The sequence below is a fragment of the Acomys minous genome (genome assembly GCF_964271855.1).
Source record: "Acomys minous genome assembly, chromosome: 11".
NCBI lineage: Eukaryota > Metazoa > Chordata > Mammalia > Rodentia > Muridae > Acomys > Acomys minous.
The window spans coordinates 103,382,533-103,406,221 of record NC_140492.1 but is presented as its reverse complement, the minus strand read 5'-3'; the positions used below and the strand labels follow the sequence as shown (position 1 = coordinate 103,406,221).

The 23,689-nt window shown below is 49.4% G+C and overlaps 1 protein-coding gene across 1 annotated transcript in view; it reads right to left on the bottom strand.

Annotated features, from left to right (window-relative positions):
- Nucleotides 1–5,555: 5,555 nt before the first annotated feature.
- The window catches only part of THBS4 (thrombospondin 4), a 42,978-nt gene continuing 24,844 nt past the window's right edge, over nucleotides 5,556–23,689 (bottom strand). Inside the window, exons 10-22 of the mRNA XM_084801657.1 lie at nucleotides 20,805–20,957; nucleotides 17,514–17,618; nucleotides 17,165–17,272; nucleotides 16,750–16,909; nucleotides 15,489–15,607; nucleotides 14,535–14,587; nucleotides 11,650–11,843; nucleotides 10,556–10,734; nucleotides 9,676–9,724; nucleotides 9,371–9,567; nucleotides 8,438–8,610; nucleotides 6,333–6,472; nucleotides 5,556–5,790 (exon numbers count right to left, since the gene is read on the bottom strand). Coding sequence (XP_084657783.1) covers nucleotides 5,729–5,790; nucleotides 6,333–6,472; nucleotides 8,438–8,610; nucleotides 9,371–9,567; nucleotides 9,676–9,724; nucleotides 10,556–10,734; nucleotides 11,650–11,843; nucleotides 14,535–14,587; nucleotides 15,489–15,607; nucleotides 16,750–16,909; nucleotides 17,165–17,272; nucleotides 17,514–17,618; nucleotides 20,805–20,957 — 1,692 coding nt within the window. The 3' untranslated portion in view covers nucleotides 5,556–5,728. The remainder of the gene's footprint in view (nucleotides 5,791–6,332; nucleotides 6,473–8,437; nucleotides 8,611–9,370; nucleotides 9,568–9,675; nucleotides 9,725–10,555; nucleotides 10,735–11,649; nucleotides 11,844–14,534; nucleotides 14,588–15,488; nucleotides 15,608–16,749; nucleotides 16,910–17,164; nucleotides 17,273–17,513; nucleotides 17,619–20,804; nucleotides 20,958–23,689) is intronic.

The following is a 23,689-nucleotide window of genomic DNA, read 5'->3' as shown; positions in this document are numbered from 1 at the left end:
TTAATCCGAGCACTCGGGAGGCAGAGGCAGGAGGATCTCTGGTATACAAAGTGAGTCCAGGAAAGCCAGGGCTATTACAGAGAGAAACCCTGTCTCGAAAAACAAAAAAACAAACAAAAACCCAAACAAAAAGATGACCTTGGATTTCATATCCTCTCCGTCTGGAATGGTGCGGTTGCAGGGGTGTGCCGCCTTGCCCAGTTGATGTTACACAAGAGATCAAACCCAGAGCCCTGAGCATGTTGGGTAAACACTCTACAACCTGAACTAAACCCCAGCCTCCTGTACTTCCTTGATTTTTGTGCTCATCAGTTTTTTTTTTCTTGTAACAATAACATAAGTGCAAGGGGGTCCATCTGGAGTGGTAGGTGTGCTTTGAAGGCTCCTCTCTCTGTACCTAAATCTGAGACTGTCTTGCTTCCGCCTGTAGTGACTGAGGTTGGACAGGCAGGGCCCTAGAGACACCTTTGGAGCTAAGAGTGTCTGTGGGGGCATCCCTGGCAGCCCCTGAGGACCACCATGCTTGGGTACAGGCTGCTTCGATGTTGCCCGTCTGCCCGTTCCCCCCTGTAAGTACTGAGAGGAGCCCAGCTCTCAGCATGCCTTCTGTCCTCTCCCAGATGGCCTCTGATGCCAGTCCTAACTGTGGCTTCTTCCTCAACTCCATCTTCCCCTCAGGAATCCTGGGGTTTGAGTGCTTTCAGAGGATTAAGCCTTATCTCCTGGTACCCACTGTGGCCACTGTAGTTAGAGCGTGTTCTTATGGGGGATCTGCTGTTCACTGTTGCCCTCTCGTGATGCTCAGTGGAGCCATTGGATAGATTTGTGGGCATGCCCTCAACTCTGCTCCAGCCCACAGTCACATGGCTGCCCCAGCAGAGGCTTCTGTCACCTTCTCATGCTGCACAGGCATGGGAGCAACCGACTGCTCTAGACTCCCACCTTCTGTTCCCCTGCCCTTTCTCTGCTTCCTGTGCCGTCCCCCTGCCTCTTGAGCAACTCCAGTTTTTTTCCTTGATGAGCCTGATTTTTTACACAGTATTTCCTGGGGTAGCTATTTTACTTTTTTCAGGAGGCTCTAGATGGCCAAAGATAAGCTTATTCTTGTTATTTTGTCTTCCCCCCCCCAACCCCTCTCCCCAGAGCTGAGGACTGAACTCAGAGCCTTGTGCTTGCTAGGCAAGCATTCTACCACTGAGCTAAATCCTCAACCCCGATAAGCTTATTCTTTAGATCATTAATGTGGTGGTTTGAATGACAATGGCCTCCATAAGCTCATCTATTTGAATGCTTGATCCTTATCTGGTGGAACTGTTTGGGAAGGATTAGGAGGCGTGGCCTCATTGATGGTGGCAAGCTTTTAGGTTTCAAAAGCACATGCCATTAACAGTTAGCTCTCTCTGCCTCGTGTTTAGTTAGTTCTCTCTGCTTACACCCATCAGGATGTGAGCTCTCAGCTACCTCTCTAGTGCCATGCCTGCCTGATGCCATGCTCCGTGCCATGACGGTTGTGAGCTCTAATCTTACGAACCTGTGAGTCCCCAAATTCAATGTTTTCTTTCATAAATTTCCCTGGTTGTGATGTTTTGCCATTAGCAATAGTTGACCTCTGAGGTCGTCCAGATGTCAGATCCATGCCCTGGAGACAGTGACCACCCTCCCCATTCCTTCTTGTGTTTCCCTGAGTTCAACCATTCCATTTGGGTGGGGAGTAGGCCCAGACTTCTCATTCCAGTGAGGCTGTGGTGGATGAGTCAGTGACCTAGAACCTCTTCTGACCTCTGTGTACCCCCAAAATAAGCCCATAAAGGGAAGTTTGGGGTTTGAGGAAGTAAATAAAAGATTACACAGGTTCAAACAGACTTGAGGCCCCTACGTGGTCAACTAGCTTAAAATTATGGGGCTAGGCATGGCCATGGTCACTTGAAGAGGGATCTGTGGGCCTATGGTTCCCTCATCTCTGCCTTCTCCTGTGCTGCTCAACATTCCTTTATTATAACAACATTTATGATACGATCTGTTTGCAAAGAGGAAAGGCTTATTTTGGTTGTGGTTTCAGATGGCCTTAGGATAAGCATCCTGCCCAATAAAGAGCTTAGCCCTGAGAGAAAAGCGTTATGAAGCGTCCATCATTACCAAGGCAGGCCAGACAGGCAGAGGAGACAGGGGCAACCACATATCTGGAGGCTAATACAACCACAGGCCATGTTACGTGGGGCACAGGTGACTAAGATGACCACTAATTGACCTTTGCTTTATTATAATGGGCTCTCCGTATCATTAGCCTGACACATCGGATGACACACACAAGGGAAGGTAAAAGAAGTAAAACCTATTCCAGAAAAAGCCAATGTTGCTAGGACCCCACAGGTGGCTCCAAATGGCACATCACCTCCTCTCAATTCATGTTATCAGCCACCTGGTGTTCAAGGTCATTTTTTATGAAACTGTTTTTTTCTCGTAGTTTATTTCTTATCCTGGCTATCACACAAATAACTGAGACTTTAATATTTGCTTATAAAGCTTTACAACACAATCTTGAGCAGTTTTAGTCTGTTCTTAACCCTCTACGTTATCCTGACTCCATTTTTGCTTAAACCCCTCAAGTTACCTGCTTTTTTGGTTCTTTCTTTGCTCCACCTGAATCTTCGTCATCTCTCCTGCACCTCTTCCCCTGGCTCAGTCCCCTGCTTCTTCTTCTAACTCCTCCTTCCTGTGGTTGGCAGGAAGTCCAGCCCTATTCTCCCCCCTGCTCATTGATTGGCTATAAGCAGCTTTATTGGCATACAAAAGGACAATTGGGGAGCAGAGTTTATACAACATCGAGACAGGAGATTCTCAGAACAAGACTTGCAACCAGATTATGAGGATGGGATACAGAAATCAGCCCTTGAATTATACAGTAACCTTATGCCAACACCTTGGTTCTGAAGATGCCTTACTTCTGGGTCAGATCTTATTTATTTACTTATGTAAATTAATTAGCTACTTCCTTTTCTGTTAGCTTCCTGATTTGGACCATAAAATAAGGAGGAGTGACTACCTTCTGCACCCCTATCACCCTCCTTGACTCTATAGGCCACATGAAAAGGAAGATGTAGGCATTCACTTCTGTTTGTGAAACACAGGCTAGTGCCCCCGGTGGGAGAAGGAAGTGTCTCCTGTCTTCCCAAGGCAGAGGCAGAATGTCTTATGAATCCATTTCTTTGCTTGATCCTATGTCCCGGGCCTCTACTCCTGATACCCTGGGTGTCCTTCTCTGTCCAAGGGCTCTCCCCTACATCCTGTATGCATGGGCTCTCCCTCAAAGTGATATCTCTTATACCCTAAGTTTCAGAAGCAATCAGGAGAGGATCTGAGGCCTGCTCCATGGGAAGGGGACACTCACACCCAGTACTGTAAGTCTGCTCCAAAGCCTGTGGCTTGGGAGATCATAGGCTCTAAGGGGGAAGGGGTCCTATTGCTGTTCTACTGAGTTGACTTGTTGACAAACTGCCTTCTGAGTGTTTATGTTTATACCCACAGACTGGTGCTGCTGGTGCCCTGACGAGGGAAGCTTCAGCTGAAGTGGGCAGCAGTTAGAGCAAAGACTCAAGGGTCCAAAGTGCTGTGGTTAAGTGAGTAGTGTTGAGTGCTTAGCCCTAAGCGAGACATCTATACTAATCCTACCAAGGCTCAGGGAACATCACAGATGAGGGGGTGGGAAGAAGGTAAGGGCTGGAGGATGCTGCAAAGATTAAACCTAGGCTCCCCAGATCTGATCAGCCAACACACTTGCCTAGTAGATGACCGTATTTCGTGCATATGATTTGATAGGCTTCAGTGATCAGAAACATTTCTCCAGAAGAGGATCTGTAACCTTCCTCACCGTGCCTAATAAAACACCAAGAGGTCTAGAGGAAAAGCATCCAAATAGCTATACAAGTATAATCACCTTATACCACAGAGCAGAAGAAAGAGAGAGCCTCAGGGCTTTAAAAAAAGACCCAAGGGCTCAGAAAGTACCTTTGTGTGAGCTGTAAAAGAGGGATACTTGAAAGGTGGCTATCCCCACTATCTCCAGCCGTTGGCCTGCCTGCCTTCCCCACACAGGGGCTTCCAAATTGGGAAAGGTCTGTAGCTGTGTTTCACCCAGAGATTGAGAAGAGTCGCTGGCAGCCATGTGGCTGCTCCACCAGCCGACTGGGTTGCCAGCGGCCATGAGGATGAGCTGGCTTAAGTTCCCCATTCATTGAGACTTGGTGCCTACCACCTCCTTCTAGGCTTTACAGCTAAAGAAGGTGACACCAAATCCAGCATGGCTCATACTGTTAGCCAGTATTAGACACGCTGAGTGCTGGGGCTGTGGTAACACTGGAGTGAGTGTTTATAGTGTGTGATTGATGGATGGTATTCTAGGGAGTTACAGGAATGAAAAATGTACTGTTGAGCTAGCGTTGGGGTGGGGTGGGGCTCAAATGGTGGAATGGCTACCTAGAATTCAGTACCTAGAATTCAGTACCTAGAATTCAGTACCTCATGAAGCCAGATGAGATGACATATGCCTGTAAGCCTAGCATTGAGGAAGGGGGACAAGAGGGCTGGAAGCACATGGCTATCTTTGGTTACACAGAAAGTTGGAAGCCAGTCTGGTTTACATGAGACCCCATCTAAAACCATAAGATGATGATGATGATGATGGTGGTGGTGGTGGTGATGGTGGTGGTGGTGATGATGATGGTGATGGTGATGGTGGTGGTGATGGTGATGATGATGGTGGTGGTGATGGTGATGGTGATGATGATGGTGATGGTGGTGGTGATGACGGTGATAAAAACAAGTCACCAAACGTATTGGAATTAACTTTCAAGGGGATTTATAACATTTCTGTGTATCTTGACTGACAACTGGAAAGTGACGGCTAGTGCATGGATGAGGCAAGCCTCTGCCCTGTGCCCACAGCAACTGGCCCTACTGTCCATCTGAGCATGGATTTCAGGCAGCTTCAGGGGTTATAAGAGGGCTCACCTGACCCATCTACATCCCATTGTTCTGGTCATCTAAGAGGCCACTAGTCTTTATTCATTCGCCCAGCAAATGTGTGTTGCCTGTTTACTCCATGCCTGGCACTATGGGGTCCGGAATTCAATGACAAGATCCCATTTTTTTTCCATTGGACTCACATGACACTAGGGGGAGCCAAATATGTAAGTAAGTGTCTGTGGAAGGTGGTGACAGAAAGGGTGAGGGGAGAGGGTCAGAAAGGATGGGGCCATATCTCCTTCAGGTTTCTCAGAATGTGGCCTCTGGGAGCCTAGGGAGGGTGCCCTAGAGACTCCGTTCCAAGAATGAGGAGGCCACTATGTGAGCAGAAAAGAGGTTTTAGTGTGGCACCAAGTAGGGTCACCCCAGAAAAGACCTTTTGTCTGGTTGTCCAGTTCACACACACGCTCAGGGGCACACACTAGACACTCAAGAGGAAAAAGAAACAATTCCTTACGTTTACCAAAGAGCCTTCAGAAAACAACACACACCGTCAAAGCCCAAGTTCACACTAGAAACGACTGAGTCTCGCGGTAATTAGAAATAGTCTCTCCTTTATTTCCACATTCGTATAAAAAGTTTTGACGTATTAGGGCTGGTAAAAGAAAAGAAGCCACAGTTATATAAAGAGAATTATGGGAAGTTTAAAAAAAAAAGATGACGTTTTTAGCGTTGGAGAAAGCAGCTGTAAGATTGCTTCTTTGGCTTAATTATCCAAGCGATCGAAACTCTGGGTCTGGAACTCCTGGAAGTCCTCTGGTATGGTGTCTGCAATAACAGTCAGGATTGATGGTTACTGAGATGTCCCTCCACCCTGGAATCACGGCCCACCGCATGCTGCCCAGGCCTCCTGTAGGGGGCGCTGTCAGCTCACCCAAAACTCCCACAGGCTTGTAGCCATTTTCTACCTCAGGCTGCTTTGTTGTGCGCTGTTGGCTTACAGCCCAGCAGTGCTTATTCATAGGCCTAAGGAAAATTAGCAGGCAGAGTGCCTTTTCAGTCCGTGATTATGTGTGAGCCTTATGAAAAGAAAGGCGGCCTGTAAATTAAACCAGCTGAATTTCTCACTGAACCCCCAGCTCTAAACCATGCAGTTAAATTCTATGGTTTCCAATTTTCATATTTGGGGAAACAGGAAAGCCCCGTTCTGCCTTTCACTAGAGTTACTGCAGGGAACATCAGGTTTTAATGAGCACGTGGTGTGTGCTCTGGGCTTTGGGGGGATGGATGGATGGATGCTACAGCAATAAGCTACCGTTTCTCTCTTGGTCACTCCCTGTCATGTTGTGGGATGATAACACAGAGGTTACCGTTGCAGCGGTACTTGAGGTTGGACCAGATGATGTTTTCTTGAGAGAAGCAGAACACGCCAAGTCGGCCTCCGCGCATGGTGGTGTCTATGGTGACCCCCGAGTCAGCCACCAACTCCGAGCCTTCATAGAACCGCACCCTGCAGACAGCACAGGTGTCCGCGGTGAGCACGGGGTCCCACTGCCAACTTACAATTCAGACAAGATGTTCCTCACTGACTCTGGCTGGTCCCTCCCCAGTGAGATTAGCAGTTCCCTAGGACAGGAAGCAACTGTCCATGTCTCCCCAAACTATCTAAAACAGGCCTAGCATGGTGTCAGGCACACAGTTCCTGAATAGGTACTTAGTGGCGAGTTAAAACGAAATAGCCTGACCACCGTGGACAAGAGTTTTGTGTCGCCACCGCCTTGAGAGTTCTGCTGTCTGGATACTGTAGTTAGAAACCCTGCTGGTGCGTCCTTAGCTCTAGCTGACTTCACTGGGGGGCTCTCAGGGCCTCGATTCCCACTAAGAGAATAAGTGGCTTTAGGCAGTTGTGAGGGCAGTTTCAGTTGTCACAGGCGCACTGAATGACAGGAGCCCCCAGAGTGAACAGCCAAAGCTTACCCTGCATGCTGTACCCTTGTGGAGTGTCCTCTGGGAAGGTGAGGGGCTTGGGAGAGGGAACTGTTTTACCCTGAGCACCGTTCTCTTCTGCACTGATTTTTTTTTTTTTTTTTTTTTGGCAGGGTGGGGGGTTTCAAGACAGGGTTTCTCTGTGTAACAGTTCTAGCTGTCCTGAAACTCACTCTGTAGACCAGGCTGGCCTCGAACTCACAGAGAGCCGCCTGCCTCTGCCCCCTAAGTGCTGAGATTATAGGCGTGTGCCACCACCGCCAGGCCTTCTACACCCATTTTAAGTTAAACTCAGCTCCCTCAGGGTAAACTGAGGAGTGCCTGAGCATGATGTTTTGTTTGTTCGGAAATTAAGAATTGGTTCACAAGTCAGCACTGGCAACGCCGCTGTAATCCTTAATTTTCCTACACATTGCTCCGTGTTTAAATGCCACCTTCGTGTGATTCTAGGCATGGTTCCAAGTGGCTGCTCCCTTTGTCTTCTGGTGGAGCTGTGCCCAAGCATTTCCTGTTTGGTTGTGCAGTAACCAATTCTTATTTCTCCGCAGTTTTGGGGTTCAGATTGACCTTTCTAAAATTATATACATAGGTCATATTTTAGTGGTTTCATTTTAGGATGCGGAGGGCTCAATCAGGTAAGAACACGACCACACCTGGTCTTCCTGTGGAGCGAATGGAGGCATGTGACATGAGACCACAAGGACCAGAACGTGAGTTAGCTCTCACCACTTTGTTCTTAACAGGTACATCAGAGCACCAGGTACCTTTCTGCCCTGCCTAGGAAGAGGCAATCCATGTACCGCCCCCGCCCCCTTACCCCCCACCAAAATCACCACACAAGCATTGCAAGTCCAGGGCACGAACACTGACTACATTGCAAAATGCAGCCCCAAGCCACTGTAACTCCCAAGACCAGTTAGACAAACAAACAAAACAAAACAACAACAACAAAAAAAAAATAAAACAGCCCTATAGAGAAACAGAGGCCATCACAGTAGTCATGTGATGCACAGTTCACACTGTGTTACAGCACATGCCCAGCACTGTGCTGAGCACAACGGAGACCTGAACCACAGATGCTGCCATTTTGGGACTTAGGACCAAGTAGAAAGGACAAGACTGCAAGGGACTCTGTAGTCAGTGTGGACTACCCATGAAGAGGGATCCTATGGGGTGCTGGAGGAGTGTAGGGAACGTCTGGGTACCATCCCAGCTGCATGTCTTTTCTCCTCTGGTCCACTATCACACTTTCCTAAGAGCACATCCAAGCCATGGCCTCCCCATGACGTACTTTAGCTCTGCAGCTTGGCCCTACTATCCAGGGATGCGTTAAGCTCTGTGTCTTCACCCCACCTTTCTTCTGGAAGCCCTGCCCTGAGGATGATCAGAGGTTGGGACTGCTCGGGGAAGTGGAGGCTCTGGTTTGTAGAGTGTACTGTGCGCCCACCCCTCCATGCCCTCCATGGGGGCAGAAGGACCCCCAGCCTACCTGATGTAGCCCACCTGGGGCCTGTGCTGAAGGAACCAGCGGTAGGACACCTTGTCCTTCCAGCCCACGTTCCTGGAGTCCTTCCACAGCAGCCTGACCTGGTCACTGGTGTCCCCTGTGTGCCACAGGGAGTTTCGGAGATGTTCCCCTGGGCCAGTTTTAGACTTCACAGCCTGGACAAAGACGTGAGCAAAATGTTAGCGCAGGGCATGATGGTCCTTTCTGCTTCAGGCATCTGAGGCCAACATGGAGGTGGACTCATGCTTACTGTCAGCTGCAGAGGCAAAAACTGCAAATGTCATTTTTCCTGAGCTGGCTCCAGCCCTGTGGAGCTTAGCAGTGGATAGTACTATGCCTTTCATGCTACTTTTTTTCCTGATACAAGTCTGTTGGTCTACCCATTTGCCCACTGAAAGCTCCCAACAACTGTCTGACTGTGGAAGTGTGCTTTCTGTCCTATCAGGAGTAACAGAAGTAGCCCACTGTTCCTGTGCAGTTCATCCCTTTGATGAAAGACATTGGCTAGCTTTTGACATGGTCAGCCTGAAGTACGCATGCCTTAAACCTTCTCCACTTTTTTTTTTCAAGACAGGGTTTCTCTGTGTAGCCTTGACTGTCCTGGTCTTGCTTTGTAGACCAGGCTGGCCTCGAACTCACAGCGATCTGCCTGCCTCTGCCTCCCGAGTGCTGGGATTAAAGGCGTGAGCTACCCTCTCCACCTCTTTGACCCCTGACATTTGCAGGATTGAGTCCCACAGGTTGGAAAGTGCTGGCTCAACCGAAGGAAGGCAAGGCCGTCACTCTAGGCTCCCTGGGACAAGCATCACCATGGCTGCATCCATTTATCAAGATTAACTCAGTGCCTTTCGGGAAGGTAAAAGGCCTAGAAGAAAGGACGGACGGCCTTCAACTGGGGATTCAAACTGCCGATACCTTGAGCTGAATGCCAGGCTCTGCCACAGCGCGGAACGGTGTGGCCTGCCAGTATGTTTGCTCTGTCTGTTTCCACATGACCACATAGAAGCTGGAGCTGTCTTGGTAGCCAAAGATAAAGCCGGCATAGTCGTCGTCTGTCTGGGTATTAACATGGAAGGTCCCTTCAAAGTCAACTCCGTTAAATGCCGTGTACCCTGTGGAGATGAGTGCAATTAGGAAAAGGCCACATTAACAGCTGGTGGAACTCCACACACACACACACACACACACAGACACACACAGTCAAGAGGCCCAGGACGTACCCACGGCTAGGCCAGGGTCGCTGTTCATGGTCTGCACAATCTCCATGCCCTGTGGAGAGAGGGGAGGGAGTTCAGAACAACCTTGAGGGGCTGAGAGAACTTGGGGTAGCCCAGAACCTCAGGCGCTGTGACTGTGTGCAGGAGAATCACCTGGGAAGAGACACCCCATGATGGACTGTCGAGCCTAGGATGTCCTGTGTGTCCATCTGTGGGGGAATTGTCTTGATTATGTCAGTTGATGTTGGAAGGCTCTGCCCACTGTGGGCGGTACCACTTGCTAGGTTTGGTCTAGGACCATGTGGGTGGAGAAAGGGAGCAGAGTACTAGACATGCACACGTGCATTTCTCTCAGCTCTTGACCACGGATGTGACTAGCTGTTTCAAGTCCCTGCCTTGACTTCCCCCAAGCAATAAGCTGGAATTGTGGGTGCAAATAAACTCTTCCTTCTCTAAGATTCTTTGGTCAGAGTATTTTGTCAGAGCCACAGCAATGAAATGAGGACCAATGCGATGTGCTTTGTGACTCTGGAACCTCTACTAGCCCTTGTGTCCTCCTCTTTCAGTGGCATAATTAGGAGAACATGCAGGGGGAAGTCTATTGAAAAGATGGGGAGCATGGCTCATAGATTACATTGCCAGGGCTTGAATCTCACCCATCTCAGCCACTTTCTGAAAGGCCACCACGAGCAACCACAGAAGTCTTGGGGAGAGTCAATTTCAGCACTACGAAAAGTACAGTACCTCAAGGCCAAGAGGGGGTAGCATATGCCAAGAGATTAGAGACATGCGGCGGCCAGTGCCCTCTGCATGCTGCCCACCACTCTCAGGATGTCCTAGGTAGAGGGGCCGAGTGGGACCGCAGGCAACATGTAATACATACCTGGTTCAGGACTACCCAGTTAGGGTCAATCTGAGCATCCCCTTCAGGGTCCAGGACCACAGTCTGGTAGGCCCTGAAGTCAGTTAGGGTGATCTCGGCATTCTCGGGGCAGACGTCAATGCGATCGATGACCTGGTCCTGGTCGAAGTCAGCTTCACAGATGTCCCCCACGCCATCATCTAGGAGGGTGAAGGGAGGAGGCAGGAATGCAAAGATGCTGAGGCTCACCTCCTCAGCAGAAAGATGCTGAGGCTCACCTCCTCAGCAGAGAAGGGGCCCAAACTCCCACCTCCAAGACAGAGTTTTCAGGGTCAGGAGGGGAACACCATGTTTGCTGAGCTATCTGGGCCATGCCTTGGAGCCCTCGTGGCAGCCAATCAGGCCACTCAGAAACTGCCTGAAGTTTCTTGTAACACCAGTCTAAAAGGCTGCCCCAACTCCTTCCCAGAAGGTTCTTGTGTACAGCTTACCTCCTGGTAGATCTTAAGCCTTGCCTTATATGGGGCAAATGTCTAATGTATGCACAAAACCATGAATTATTATCGCCAGAATACTGCTAAGGCTAACTCTGGTGTCCATTAAGCTGAATGTGGCCTGCAGGTGCATTCCGCGTGGCTGACCTGGCAGCTTTGCTAGGATGAGCCCTCTCCACCTGTGTCACACGGTTCCTTACCTGCCTAGTCCCCACGGGGCGTGCGAGTGTGTGCATTTCTCTCTGTACGGCTCCTTTTCTCACTCCTGCTGCCAAGAGCAAGTGAGACTGGGAGCTGTGCTGAGGGCCTTGGGGACCGAGCTCTATGTAACATGTGGCTCTGTCATGTTCTACGTGACCTCATCCCAGGACAGCTCAGGAAGCGGCAAGGCTAATCAGCTCTGACCCAGTTGTGGACTGCTGTCTACCAGATGTCTACTGTGTACCCAAGCTGGGTTTGAAGCAGAGGCTGGTGCGGAAGGAGAAAGGACACCCTGGGAGATTGTGCATCCCTTCATGTGGCTGCAGGGAATCTGGAGGGGTGTGTGTGTGTGTGTGTGTGTGTGTGTGTGTGTGTGTGTGTGTGTCCGTCCCAGGCAGCCCTGGGCTGAGCAATGCTTACTGTTGCTATCTTCCTGCGCTGGGTTGGGGACCAGTCTGCAGTTGTCTGGGCCAGGGGGCACCAGGTCTGGGATGCCATCGTTGTCATCATCGTCATCACACTCATCGCCAATCCCGTCCTTATCAGTGTCCAGCTGAGCGCTATTGATGACGGTGGGGCAGTTGTCTGTGCTGTCCTGGTGGCCGTCCCCGTCACTACAGGGGAGAGATTAGTTTAGTAGGAGACGGAAGGCTCTGCTCTCAGGCAGGAGTCTGGGTGGGCTGTCAGCAGCTTGGGTTTTATCAGACGCTATCAGAACTTTCTTGGAAAAAACGGCCCCAGACACAACTCCCTCACCCTCAGTGTCCTGAAGGAAGCCAGCCATTTCCTGTTTGAGAAGATAAGAGCCTATTTCTGTGATCTGTGACTCAGGGCTGCTGTCATCTCTCAGGACAGCTAGATGACACCTCAACTCCAAGGAAGTGTGAGTGTATAAGGCAGGAGACGGGGAGACGGTGTGTGAGTCCTGGCTCCGGCACTGGTGAGCAGTGACCTCAGGCATGATGCTGGACCAGAGAGGTGCATGATCCTCATCTATAAGATGGTGATTAAAACAAAACAAAACAAAACAGGGCCTACCTAATAGGGCAGCATGGAGATTGATTCAACTTTAATGCCTGTAAAAGCATATCCTAAACACCTGGTTCTAGGAACTAAGGCCCCTGGTGTTTTCTGTTACATTGTTTTTTCAACAATTCCCCATTTTGTAACCCCATGAGGACTCAGACCTGAATGCCAGTGGAGGGTGGTGGTGAGGAGGGCAATTCTTTTCCCTGAAGAGGGTGCACTGCTTGTATCCCAGGGCTGGTCTAAAGCCCTCACAGGAAGCTTGATCTCTGTCCACTTGACTTTCTTCTTTCTAGGATGAAGGGCCAGTGTGTGTGTGTGTGTGTGTGTGTGTGTGTGTGTGTGTGTGTGCGTGTGTGTGCGTGCGCGCGCGCGCGCGTGCATGCGCATGGCGGGCAGGGTACAACTGCTCTGTCTTAGGAGGATCATCTGAGGCTTCTGGGACCTTCCATGGCTACTAGAGATCAAAGTGGATTCTCTCTCACAATGCCTCACTCCAGGCCTTTCCTGGCCTAGAAACTGCTTGTATGCCCTCTAGGACAGGACAGAGGGAAGCCTTCCTTTTCATACAGGAGGCAGAAGAGCCCCTGAGAGAGTGAGTGGACATCTGAGTACTGTGGCTGAGAAAGCTGAATTCCAGCCCTTCTAGCACAGTGGTGAGCTCGCTGGATCAGAACCATCCATAGAGGCCTGCCCCCTCTGAGGAGAAACAAACAGTGCCTACCCGCCTCCTGGTGAGGCCCAAGTTCATGGAATGAAAGTGCGGCAGCATGAGTCATTTGTTTCAGGCAAACGTCTAGAGGCTGGTGGGAGAGGCTATTCTAGAAAATTCTATAGATGGTAATCGGAGTACATGATGACCCGTGGCTGGGGACAATTCTTGATGCACAGCACATATCACTTAGGGCAGCTGTCAGGGCACCAGTCCTACCTTCTGCTCTGAGAGAGAGAGAGAGAGAGAGAGAGCGACAAGCAGTGTCAGACTGCGTCACTGATAGCCTCTCCTGTGCTGTGGTACCAACGACACAGCCACCATCTCTCTTCTGCAGGTTGCCCAAGGGAGGGCCCTGTGCTGGAGCTTGCCCTAAATCATTCTGAGTTTGCACTTAACCTATGAGGTGTGGCGACTGTCTCTACTGTTCTGACGAAACAAGGAGCTTCTAAAGGATTGAGGAGACCTTTGAGTTTACCTTACTGGGGTGCTCACGGCCGTAAGGAGAGAATGTGAAGAGAGGGGACCTCGAAGGAGCTGTTCTGAGCAATGCTGGCTGAACTGACCCTGTAAGGCAATGGAGTCTGTGGTCCCGTTACTAGAAGAGCCATGTGTTGTCCTGCTTTGCCTGTAGGGATCTTTAACCTTTCGGACCTGCCCTGGCCACCTTTCCAAGAAGGACCCAAGGGGGGATGGGAATAAAACGGAGCTCGGTATTAGAGTGTTTGGCTAACAGGTGCAAGACGTGGGTGAAATCCCTAGTAACTGGGTGAAAATTCCGCAAGGAAGGGCCCAGATGAAGGAGTGCAGACTCCTGAGGCTGAGTAGCCTAACTATGGTTTTCTTGTGGCCTTCCTCCTGCACCCGCTCAGCTCCTCATCCTTTTCCGTTTTCTTTGTGGTGATGCTGGCGACTGCATTCTTGGCCTTGCGTGTGCTCTGTCCCGAGCCCTCCTCCGTCTTCATGTAGGACTCCATGTTGCGCTAGGAGGATTGGCAGAACGCTCTCACATAGAATAAATCCTCTCAGTGAGACAGAAGAACACCAAGGACAACGAAAGAACAGTGATTCCTCAGCAAGCCCCTCTTTTGGGGGGTGGTGGTGATGAACTTTTCCTGATGATGATTATAAAAGGGCTAATATCTATCGAGTGTTGGCAATATAGCAGAAACCACAAAAGGCACTTTTCCTGGGTTAACTCAATTTGATAACAGCCTATTGGCTTCCTATATCCACAGCCGCTCCCATTTTACAGGTGAGGAAATTGAGACACAGAGAGAGATTAGGCTAAGAACGGCATCTGGCTGCCTCACTCCAAATCTCTCCGGCAAGGCTCCATGATGTTTCATGCCTTTTGCAGAAGAGCTCAAGTGCTGGGTGGAGCTGACACTGCCACTCCCTACACAGCACTTTGAGGGAGGTACAGTGACCGGGAGCAGAGATGGAGCCATTGTCTCCCAGGAACCTGATTGGTCCACACAGATCCTGGAGCAAGTTGCCAGCAAAAAAGTTCCGCTATCTCCCTGTCTCCCCAGACGCCCCGCCTGCTTCCCTGTGCACGCCATACCTGTCCTGGTTAGTGTCGCAGGAGTCCCCAACCAGATCGTTATCCACATCCGACTGCAAGGAAAGCAGAACGTGTCATTTACCGCTGGGCCTGCATGTATGGACTGTCCCCCAAGAAGGCAAGCCTGGCCTATCATCACTGGGCATCAGGGATTGCTTCCTGGGAACTAGGCTGCTATAAAACTGCAAAAAGACAACACTATATTGGTGTAGGCACAATGCTGGGTTAAAAAAAAAAGCCCTTTAAAATATCAAGCTTCGTGGAGGGGCCGCCCACACACACCAGATGAGCTGACTGGGAAGGGTTCTGGTGGCACTGTGGTGGCACTGTGGTGGCAGGCAGGGAATGGTTGCTCTGGCCAGGTTGGAAGGGAGCCAGCTGCAGGCATGGGTCAAAGTGTACTGACTCCATGTTACTTCTGTACTTTGGAGTTGGGACCGGATGGGGAGCGAGGCTGAGTGGGTAACGAGGCCTCTCATCGTCTTCAGGGCTTCAGAAATAGGCTGCTCACCACGCCCCGGGGATGCAGGCAGCAGGTGTGTGGGAAGGGAACCGACACATCCCTGACTGAACTCAGTCTGCAAATGCCCGTTCACAGACTTAGGAACCAAAGTGGGGCACGAGGTCCAATTCCTGTCCATGCTTTTATTTCCTTTGACGGTAGAAAATTGTTTGGGTATACGTAAGCTCATGCCACTGACGTCACCAGTGTTGGGTGGCTGGGAGATGATTCCCAGGGCTCCCACAAGGGGTCCCATCCTGATCCATCAGTGTGGCTGTCCATAACTATCTCACATGGACCATTTTAGTCCCATCATGTCATCTCTCCACTTGAGCCTTGATACAACAGCAAGCAACTGGCCACCAGCCTGGCTGGGTTTTCCTGCGTCCTGATCTTTAGTGAATCTGTGCCTGAGGGAGTGCAGTCTACAGTGTGAACCCTGCCTTACTAACCTGGTTAGGGTTGCTGACATCAGGACAGCTGTCACAAGCATCTCCGACGCCATCACCATCCCGATCCTGCTGGTCGCGGTTGGGGACTCTGGGGCAGTTGTCCAAAATGTTTTTTATTCCTGCAAGAAAAGAGTGCTACCTTGGGTCAGGAGAAAGTCATTGAAAACGGTGATCATAGAGACTTCTAGCTGCCAAGAGGTCAGGTCTTACCTCTGCTGTGCCACTGTTACATTGTCATCTTTAGTGTCTGGAGGCAAATGAAGGATTCTGGGAGGCTCAAACACCAACAACTCTTGATCTAATTTGTCTAAGGTGTTAAGGGTTGCAGCAGCACCCACAGAAGGAGGCCATGATGACTGGGTGAGCTGACCCAGAGGACCTTGTAGGTGACAAAGTTTTAATGGAGACATAAAGCCTTTGGGGTGTGGTGTGCAGGAGCTGGGCCTGGCCCTATTGAATCCCCATTTCCCACTTTCGTGTTCAGTGATACTTGAGATTAGCAACAGTGAGAGGAGCGATATTGGGTATACTTAAGCTCATGCAGTGAGAGGAGGAAACAGACACATGCTACAAGTTAGGATATTTTGTCGGACTGGTTTATCAGCAAACCAGTGGAGTGAGGCTGTCACCTTAGCTCACCCAAGCCTATGCTTTAGGGGTGGCTGGAGGAGTGAACGGGGGAGTTTGAGGGGGTAGCGCCTTTAAAAGGAAGTTCTGCTGGTGTGGTATGTTTTCAGAAACTCGGATCTTAGGCCGCCTAGGACTTGGACGCCATATTGAATGAAATGTCCATCCTCAAGCTTGATGAGACTTCAGAGCTGCCCATGGCATGGAGCTCACACAAAGTCCCTGGGGGCAGAGTCCCAAAGCTGGGCAGTACAGCCACCATGACATCCCAGCCCTGCCCAGAGCAGGCAGGGGCCGGCCACATCTTCTTGGCTTGTTTTCAAGACAAGCCTGTCCCCGGGGTGTGCTCTTTCACCCTACTGAGATCTCAGTTCTCCGTTCCCAGGTCTCTCCATGTTGAGGGGTAGGGGAGAAGGCAGGAAGGCAGATGCCCTACAGACACAGCCCTGACTCTTACAGAATCCCTGCCAATGGTATAAAGCATCAGAAACAGCGAGGGTTACTGGACCACCAGACATAGGTCAGAGTGAATCTTAGAGAGGGGAGTTCCCAAATCCGCGTGTCTATTCCTACCCTTGAGGTGGCCAGAAGGACAAAGGAATTCCAAATACAAGACTGAGCAAAACAAACCAACCGTCTCCATCCATGTCATCGTCACACGCATCTCCTCTTCCATCCCCGTCAGTGTCCCTCTGGTCATTGTTCAGGACGGTCCGGCAGTTGTCACAGGCGTCCCCAAAGATATCTTTATCGCTGTTCCTTTGGTCTACGTTGTGAGTCAGGACACAGTTGTCCTAAATGGTGGGGCAGTAGGGCACTTACTTAGACTCACTTATACCTGCCTCACTGGTGTGGCTGCCCCAAGTCTGTCCGTTTTATATTTTAAACTTTCATGACTCTTACAGGACAAAAAGCCACAATGCTATGGGAACGTGGGCTTAGGAGCCTGAGGTTTGGGGTACTGATGCCAGTGACTGGCTTCCCCGGCTCGCTTCCACCACCCCTGGTACTGCTGCTGAGAATGTGCGCTGGGCTGGCAAAGCCGGTACCTGTTCGTTCAGGATCCCGTCTCCATCAGCATCCTCGTCACACGCATCTCCAATGCCGTCTCTATCTGCGTCCTCCTGGCCTGAGTTTGGCACATACTTGCAGTTATCCTGATTGGGGGTGGGGGACACAGCTGAGAGTCATGTCCTATCCATCCGGCTCCTGCCAAGAAGTATTTCTGACCTCAAGACTGAGTGTGGCTGCCCAGCTTGGTTAATGGCTGTTTCGTTCGCTCCATTTGAGATGCAGCTACTTTAAAAATTTTTTTCGATAGGACCAGGAGAACCTTCCCCAAAAAGCCAGATAAGGCATGGCTTTGGAAGTCCACAGGGTATTTCTTCACCTCCTTACCTTCTTGCAGTTCCTGGCAGAGCACGGGAGCTCTTCGTCGGGGTAACTGTCAATGTCCACGTCCTTCCCACAGATATAGCCGTCACCGGCCCAACCAACACCACACTGTGAAGGGAGAGGCCGTTAGAGGCTTGAAAAAACAGCCCCCAAGGAGGCAGGTGACGGGCTCGGCCTCTGCTCCCATGTGAGGGTCCCCAGGGGAAGACCCGGGAGCCCCACATCCTGGGTGGGGTGGGATTTAACAACTGAGAGGTGCTAAGCATGGTGAACCATGCTTGTAATCTCAGGACTAGGAGACACACGCAGGTGTATCGAGGTTATCCTTAGCTACATAGTGAGTTAAAAGCCAGCCTGGGCTACATGAGATTCTGTCTCCCTGAAACCATGCCTCAGTCTTAGTAAGATGCTTGCTGCACAAGGGTCCCCCAGCACCCACGGAAAAGGCTAGGTGCCGCAGCCCATGTCTGTAATTTCAATGCTGTAGAGGGGGCATCTGGGACCTCGCTAGGGCCTGCTGGCCAGAGAGTCAAACAATCAGTGTTTGTGTACCATGTAGGAGCAGGTGCCCTTGGGGGCCGGAAGGAGGCATCGCGTGTCCTCCGGGACTATAGTTGCAGGTTGTGAGCCACACAAGGGTGCTGAAAAATTTAACTCAGGACTGCTGAGCCATCTTTCCAGTTCTGAAGATACTTGGGGTGCGTGTGTGTTAATTTCCACCCAAGGAGAGAAACTTTAAGGTGCTTTGTCTCTATTTATAACCCTTTTCTTTGTACAGAGGTGGTTCCCACCTGTGCAGTCAGTGCTGTGCCTGTGTGCCTTCCCCTCCTCCATATCTCCCCTTGAGCATCCTGCTGCCCAGAAAGCCAACTGTAAGCACCATTGCCAGTAGTTCAAGAGGGAAGTAACACTTTTGTTCAGTGTTTAAAATTATAATGTTGGACAGAAGGTTAAGGGGGAGAGAGAGAGAGAGAGAGAGAGAGAGAGAGAGAGAGAGAGAGAGAGAGAGAGAGAGAGAGAGTGTGTGTGTGTTTAAAGTTGGTAGCGGGTACCTTTACCTGCTGAGTCACTTCTCTGGCTTATCTGCCAACAGTTTCTCTAAAGTGGATTTCCCCAGCCATTTTCTCCAGTCCTTAAGAAGACAAGGCAAGGTCATCACTGTCCCTTTTATGTAAGAGGCACATGAGCTCAGCCTGGGTCAGCACCTTGCTCAGGCTCTCAGAGTGGGAGCACTAACCTCGACTGTCCCCTTCCGACTTTTTACAGCTTACATTTTAGCTAATGTGCACTTTTGAGTTCTCCATTGCATAAAACCCATATCCAAAGGTGCCCCCCCCCCAGCTAGGATGTCTAACTCACCAAGGAAAGAGGAACCCCTTCCTAATAGCTGCTGTGTGTGAGGTGGGGCCTAAGAATCAACTCCAGTGAAGGGGGGGGAGGTGAGGGATGGTTGTAGGGTTGGGAGGAAGAGGGTAGGAAGAGGAAGAGAGGAGACAGAGTCAGGCACCAAGGAAGTCAGGGAGGCGCCAGTGCGGGAGAGGAAAAGCAGGCCTGCAACCAGAGCTAAAAGAAGAGAAGAGGGTTCAGAGGCAGAGGAGAGCCAGGACCCGCAGCGGAGAAATTTCCTGGTATCTCTGTAGCAATAAGGTGTTTTCTGGCTAGTAACACCCCTGTCGTCCTCCTTCCGCTCTCTTTGTGCAGCCTGAGTCAGGCCCCGCCCCTCACGTCAGAGGCCCCTCCCCCAAAGCCCCCCCTCCCCCCCTCAGCCCCAAAGTCCCACTCAAGGAATTCTGCAGCGCCTTGGCAAGGCCTGGAAAGTTCAGCTGTGGGTCCGGTCCTCCACTCATTTTAATGAGGAAAAAATTTCCTCCAGGAACAAATACATTTTTAATGAGCCATTTTCTGGCAGATTAAATTATTTTAGTAGTCACACCGAGTTTATTAATCCTTTACCATCTGTCGTTGTGCCTTATTACAAATTCAAAAACATATTAAGAGCCCCATCACCCACCATCCCGGAGGAGCCATCAATTTGCTCATGAGAATTTAAGAAAATGAGAATTTAAGCGGAGATATATACTTGCTTTTCAAGGACTTTTTAATAAAATGTATGTGTGTGTGTCTACAATAACATGTGCAACCCTTAGGAATGGGGGAAAACTGTGTTCTTTTTTTCTCTCTGACAGAAGGCACTCCTTTCTCTGGACCTTCTCTGATATGGAGGGTTGACTTTATTATACTTTTATTATTATTAATTATTATTACTATAGTTTTCAGTCTTCTTTTCTGATTTGAAAAATGATAAGATGACTTGGGGGAAATTTCCAGCCAGAATGATAAAGAAGTGTAAGTTTGAGGTGGAATGTGGAGATTTTTTTTTTTTAAAGCAGGATCTCACTGCACAGCTCTGGCTAGCCTGGAACTAACTGTTGACGTAGAACAGGCTGGCTCTAAACTCACAGAGGTGGGATCACAGGTGTGTGCTGCCACACCTAGCCTGCTGTTCAGAGGGGCTCCCCGTGGTCATGGGAACACAGGTGAAGCTCTCCTACTGTCCCCCCCTGGAGCCCCATAACAGAGAAAGAAGCAACTGAAGCCAGCTGAGACGCTAGCCCCGTGAGTGCCTAAGACCCCTGAGGACTATGGTCCCGGGATTCCAGAATGGGTCCTGGGAAGAAGGCTTCTTTATAAAAAGGGCGGAGCTAAGAGCCAGGGCCCCAGGACTAGGGATGGATAGAAGACTGACCATTCACCGAGCTATGCCTGCATCGGGGTCAGGAGGGAAATAGGAGAAGGTGCCACTCCTTCGTGGGAGTCTGATTTCTAAGTTTCTACCCTTGCCCCTATTCACCTATGCCCTCCCACCCAGCATAACAATGGATGTCTAAAAAGTGAGGACAATTATGAACGACAATTGGTATGCCACGAAGTATACAACCGCAGGACAGAGCCGTGGGAGAGGGCAGGAGGCTCTCCCATCTCTCTGCTGTTGGCATTTTAGGCAAAATGTCCACAGATGGTCACAGTGCATTGGTGTCCCTCAGGGACTCCACCACTCAGGTGCCCAAGTGGCTGGTTGCTCCTCAGCCAAGACAGACAAGGGGAGATTATGGTCAGCTGGGCCTCGGATTGTGGCTCAGAAACTTAACTGAGCCATTTATAGTCTATTCTGTGATGGTCTTGGCTACAACTTTGAATTTTCAGCACACTTTCACCCCGAAGCAAGTAGAAACTGGGGAAGGGTTGCGCTTCAAAAGGAAGGGGAAGAAACCATGAAGCAAACCAAGGGCTTACCACACACGTCACATCCCCCTGCCTCTCTTCAATGCACTGTGCGTTCACGCTGCACGGGTTCAGCGCTGGGTTCCTGCAGTTCCTTTCAGCCTTGCATCCCCTCGTCTGATCCCCAGTGTACCCTGGCTTGCAGGGCCCACAGCGATAAGATCCCTAGAGGGGACAAAGCTGGAGTTGAGCAAAGATCTTTTGTCTCCACTCGGCTGTACCAGGATTGAGCGTAAGGATTCGTAGCTTGCAACCTCCTGCGCATGTTGGTGGACCCTACCACCCACCAGGCTGGAAGCTGCGAGTGGCCACGCAGCCATTAGACAACCGGGCCTGGAGGTGGAGAAGGCTGGATGGTGACCAGCTCCCCAGTAGAGGGAAAGGGGGAACATGCTGAAGGGTCCAGTGAGGTCCTGGGAGGCAGAAGGACAGAGTTCACTCTGGCGATAGGAAAATTGCTTGATTAAAAAGCTAGATTAAAGATAATAGTTCCTTTGGCTTTTATACACACACAGACATGGTGATGGCTTGCACTGACACGTCCTGATGAGGTGGGTTACCTGGGAAGAGTCAAAGAAGCTGTTGGCTCCACAGGGCACTTCACAGGCTAGGGACGACTTCTAACTTTTTTTTTTTAAATTAAAATATATTAATATGGATAGTTTTCAGAGTTCTTTCTAAATATTCATTTATTTATATTTCATGTATATGGATATTTTGCCTGTATGTTTGTATGAGCACCAAATGTATGCCTGGTGCCTCCAGAGGCCAGAAGAGGGTGTCAGATCCTCTGGAACTGAAATTATAGATAGTTGTGAGCCTCGGTGTGGATGTTGGGACCCAAACCCTGGTTCTCTGTGGAAGCAGTGAATGCCATTAACCCCAGAACCATTTTCAGTACCTCAAACTATTTTTACTCATTATTTCAGCTCTATTAAAATGCAATTAGTAAATTATATATATGCACACACACACACACACACATATATATATATATATATATATATATATATACACATACACACATTTATATATGTGTATATGAAGTGGGAGACATGTAGGGTGTGTGGAGGTCAGAAAACAGCTTGTGGGAGTCAGTTCTCTCCTTCCATCAGATGGGTCCCAGGAATTGAACATAGGATGCTAAGCTTGGCAGCAAGCACTTTAACCTGCCAAGCCATCTCGCTGGCCCAGAAATTGCATATCCTTGAACGATTCAATGATATGACTTGTGTCTGCATTGTGAATAATTGCCACAGTTAATTTTCATGGCACAGCTATCACCTCATTGTAGTGACCGTTTTGTTTGTTTTGTTTTTAGATAAAGTATCACTTTATAGTTCAAGCTGACCTGGAACTCACTAGGCAGCACAGAGCAGCCTTGGATTTAGAGTGATCTTGTTGCCTCAGCCCCCTGTGTGCTGGTATTACAGGTGTGACCTTCCCTCTTTTGGTTCAAATGTTCATTTTACATATATAATAATATAGCACTGTAAAATATGCCCACCATACTTTTATGACAGTACCTCAGAATGTATTCATCCACAAAGCTTAACTGATAGAATAATTTACAGTTGGAAGGTTTTAGTAAATTTGGACCTCTTGACTGGCAATGCCAAGTGTTGTATGCCAGCAGTTTTAAAAATAATCTATCAGCTTGGTTGGACATGCTGTCAACTCGTTCCTTTTCATGGCTTTTGGTTTTGTTTGTTTGTTGGTTGGTTGGTTGGTTTTTTTTTTGTTTGTTTGTTTCCCAAGTCTATTTCTGCAGACAAGCTTTATCCTGGAAAGGGCTAAAAAGCCTAAGTACCGTTATGTTCCCAAGCGATCACAGCATCATGGAGAACGCCTCAGGCTCTGCAGCAAGACTGGGAGCCCGTGGAGTTGTGTGGCCTCAGCCTAATTACGCCGCATCCCTGTGGGGCAGTCTTTTAACAGATAAACTGGGCACCACACACTCCTGCTTACTCATAGGGCTCTCACGAGAGTTAAAGGCTATCATGGTATTCCTAAAGGAAGGAGGGAATTAGGAAAGGGACCATTTTCCCAGAGAATTGTGAGGAGTTAGAAACAAGCCTTTCTGTAAAAGTTGTGACGATTGAGAAGAATCAGAACTTGGTTTGCTGATATTCCTCCTGTCCTGTCTTCCATCTTCACACAGTTAGTAGGAATGTCCAGAAATAAAACCTATGCTGGATTATTGAAATTATAGGCTTCCCTAAGCTCTAAGCATCCAAATTTAATTCAAATGGCTATTGAAAAGTTGATTTAAAAAAAAAAGAAAGAAAGAAAACTGTTTGATGACTCTGTCGTCACTAGTAAACTACTGAACCATTAATACAACCTAACAGGCCTTTCATGTTGAGGATGCTTTTGATCGTCACCATCAATTTACCTGGATTTGGAATCCCCTCAGAGACCCAGCTCTTGGTGTACAGTGAGAGACGTTTCCAGAAAGATTTAACTAAGGAAGAAACACCCAGTGCAAGCCTCAGTGGTCCCATACATTAAGGTGGCAAGAGGAGAGAGCTATTTGAAGACCAGAAGTCCCCTGTCTTGGCTTCCTGCCTGTGGGCACAGAGAGACCAGCTGCCCCACACTCACTACCGCACCTTCCCAGCCACAGCGGACTGTGAGCCTAAGAGAGCCGTGCCTTCCTAAGTTGTTTTTGTCCAGTGACTATTTTCACAGCGACGAGATGGAAAAATAACCATTAAAAACCAGACAATTTTGACACAGGATTAAAAAAAAACTTGGCTTATTAATATAAAAAAGGAACTACAAGATGGTTCCACCCGTGAACATGCCTTCAGCACAGACTCTTGTCCTCATTCTCCCAATCAAATGCTGTATGTGCATGTGCTGTGCGTGTCTGGAGCTGTGATGTGCACACACCC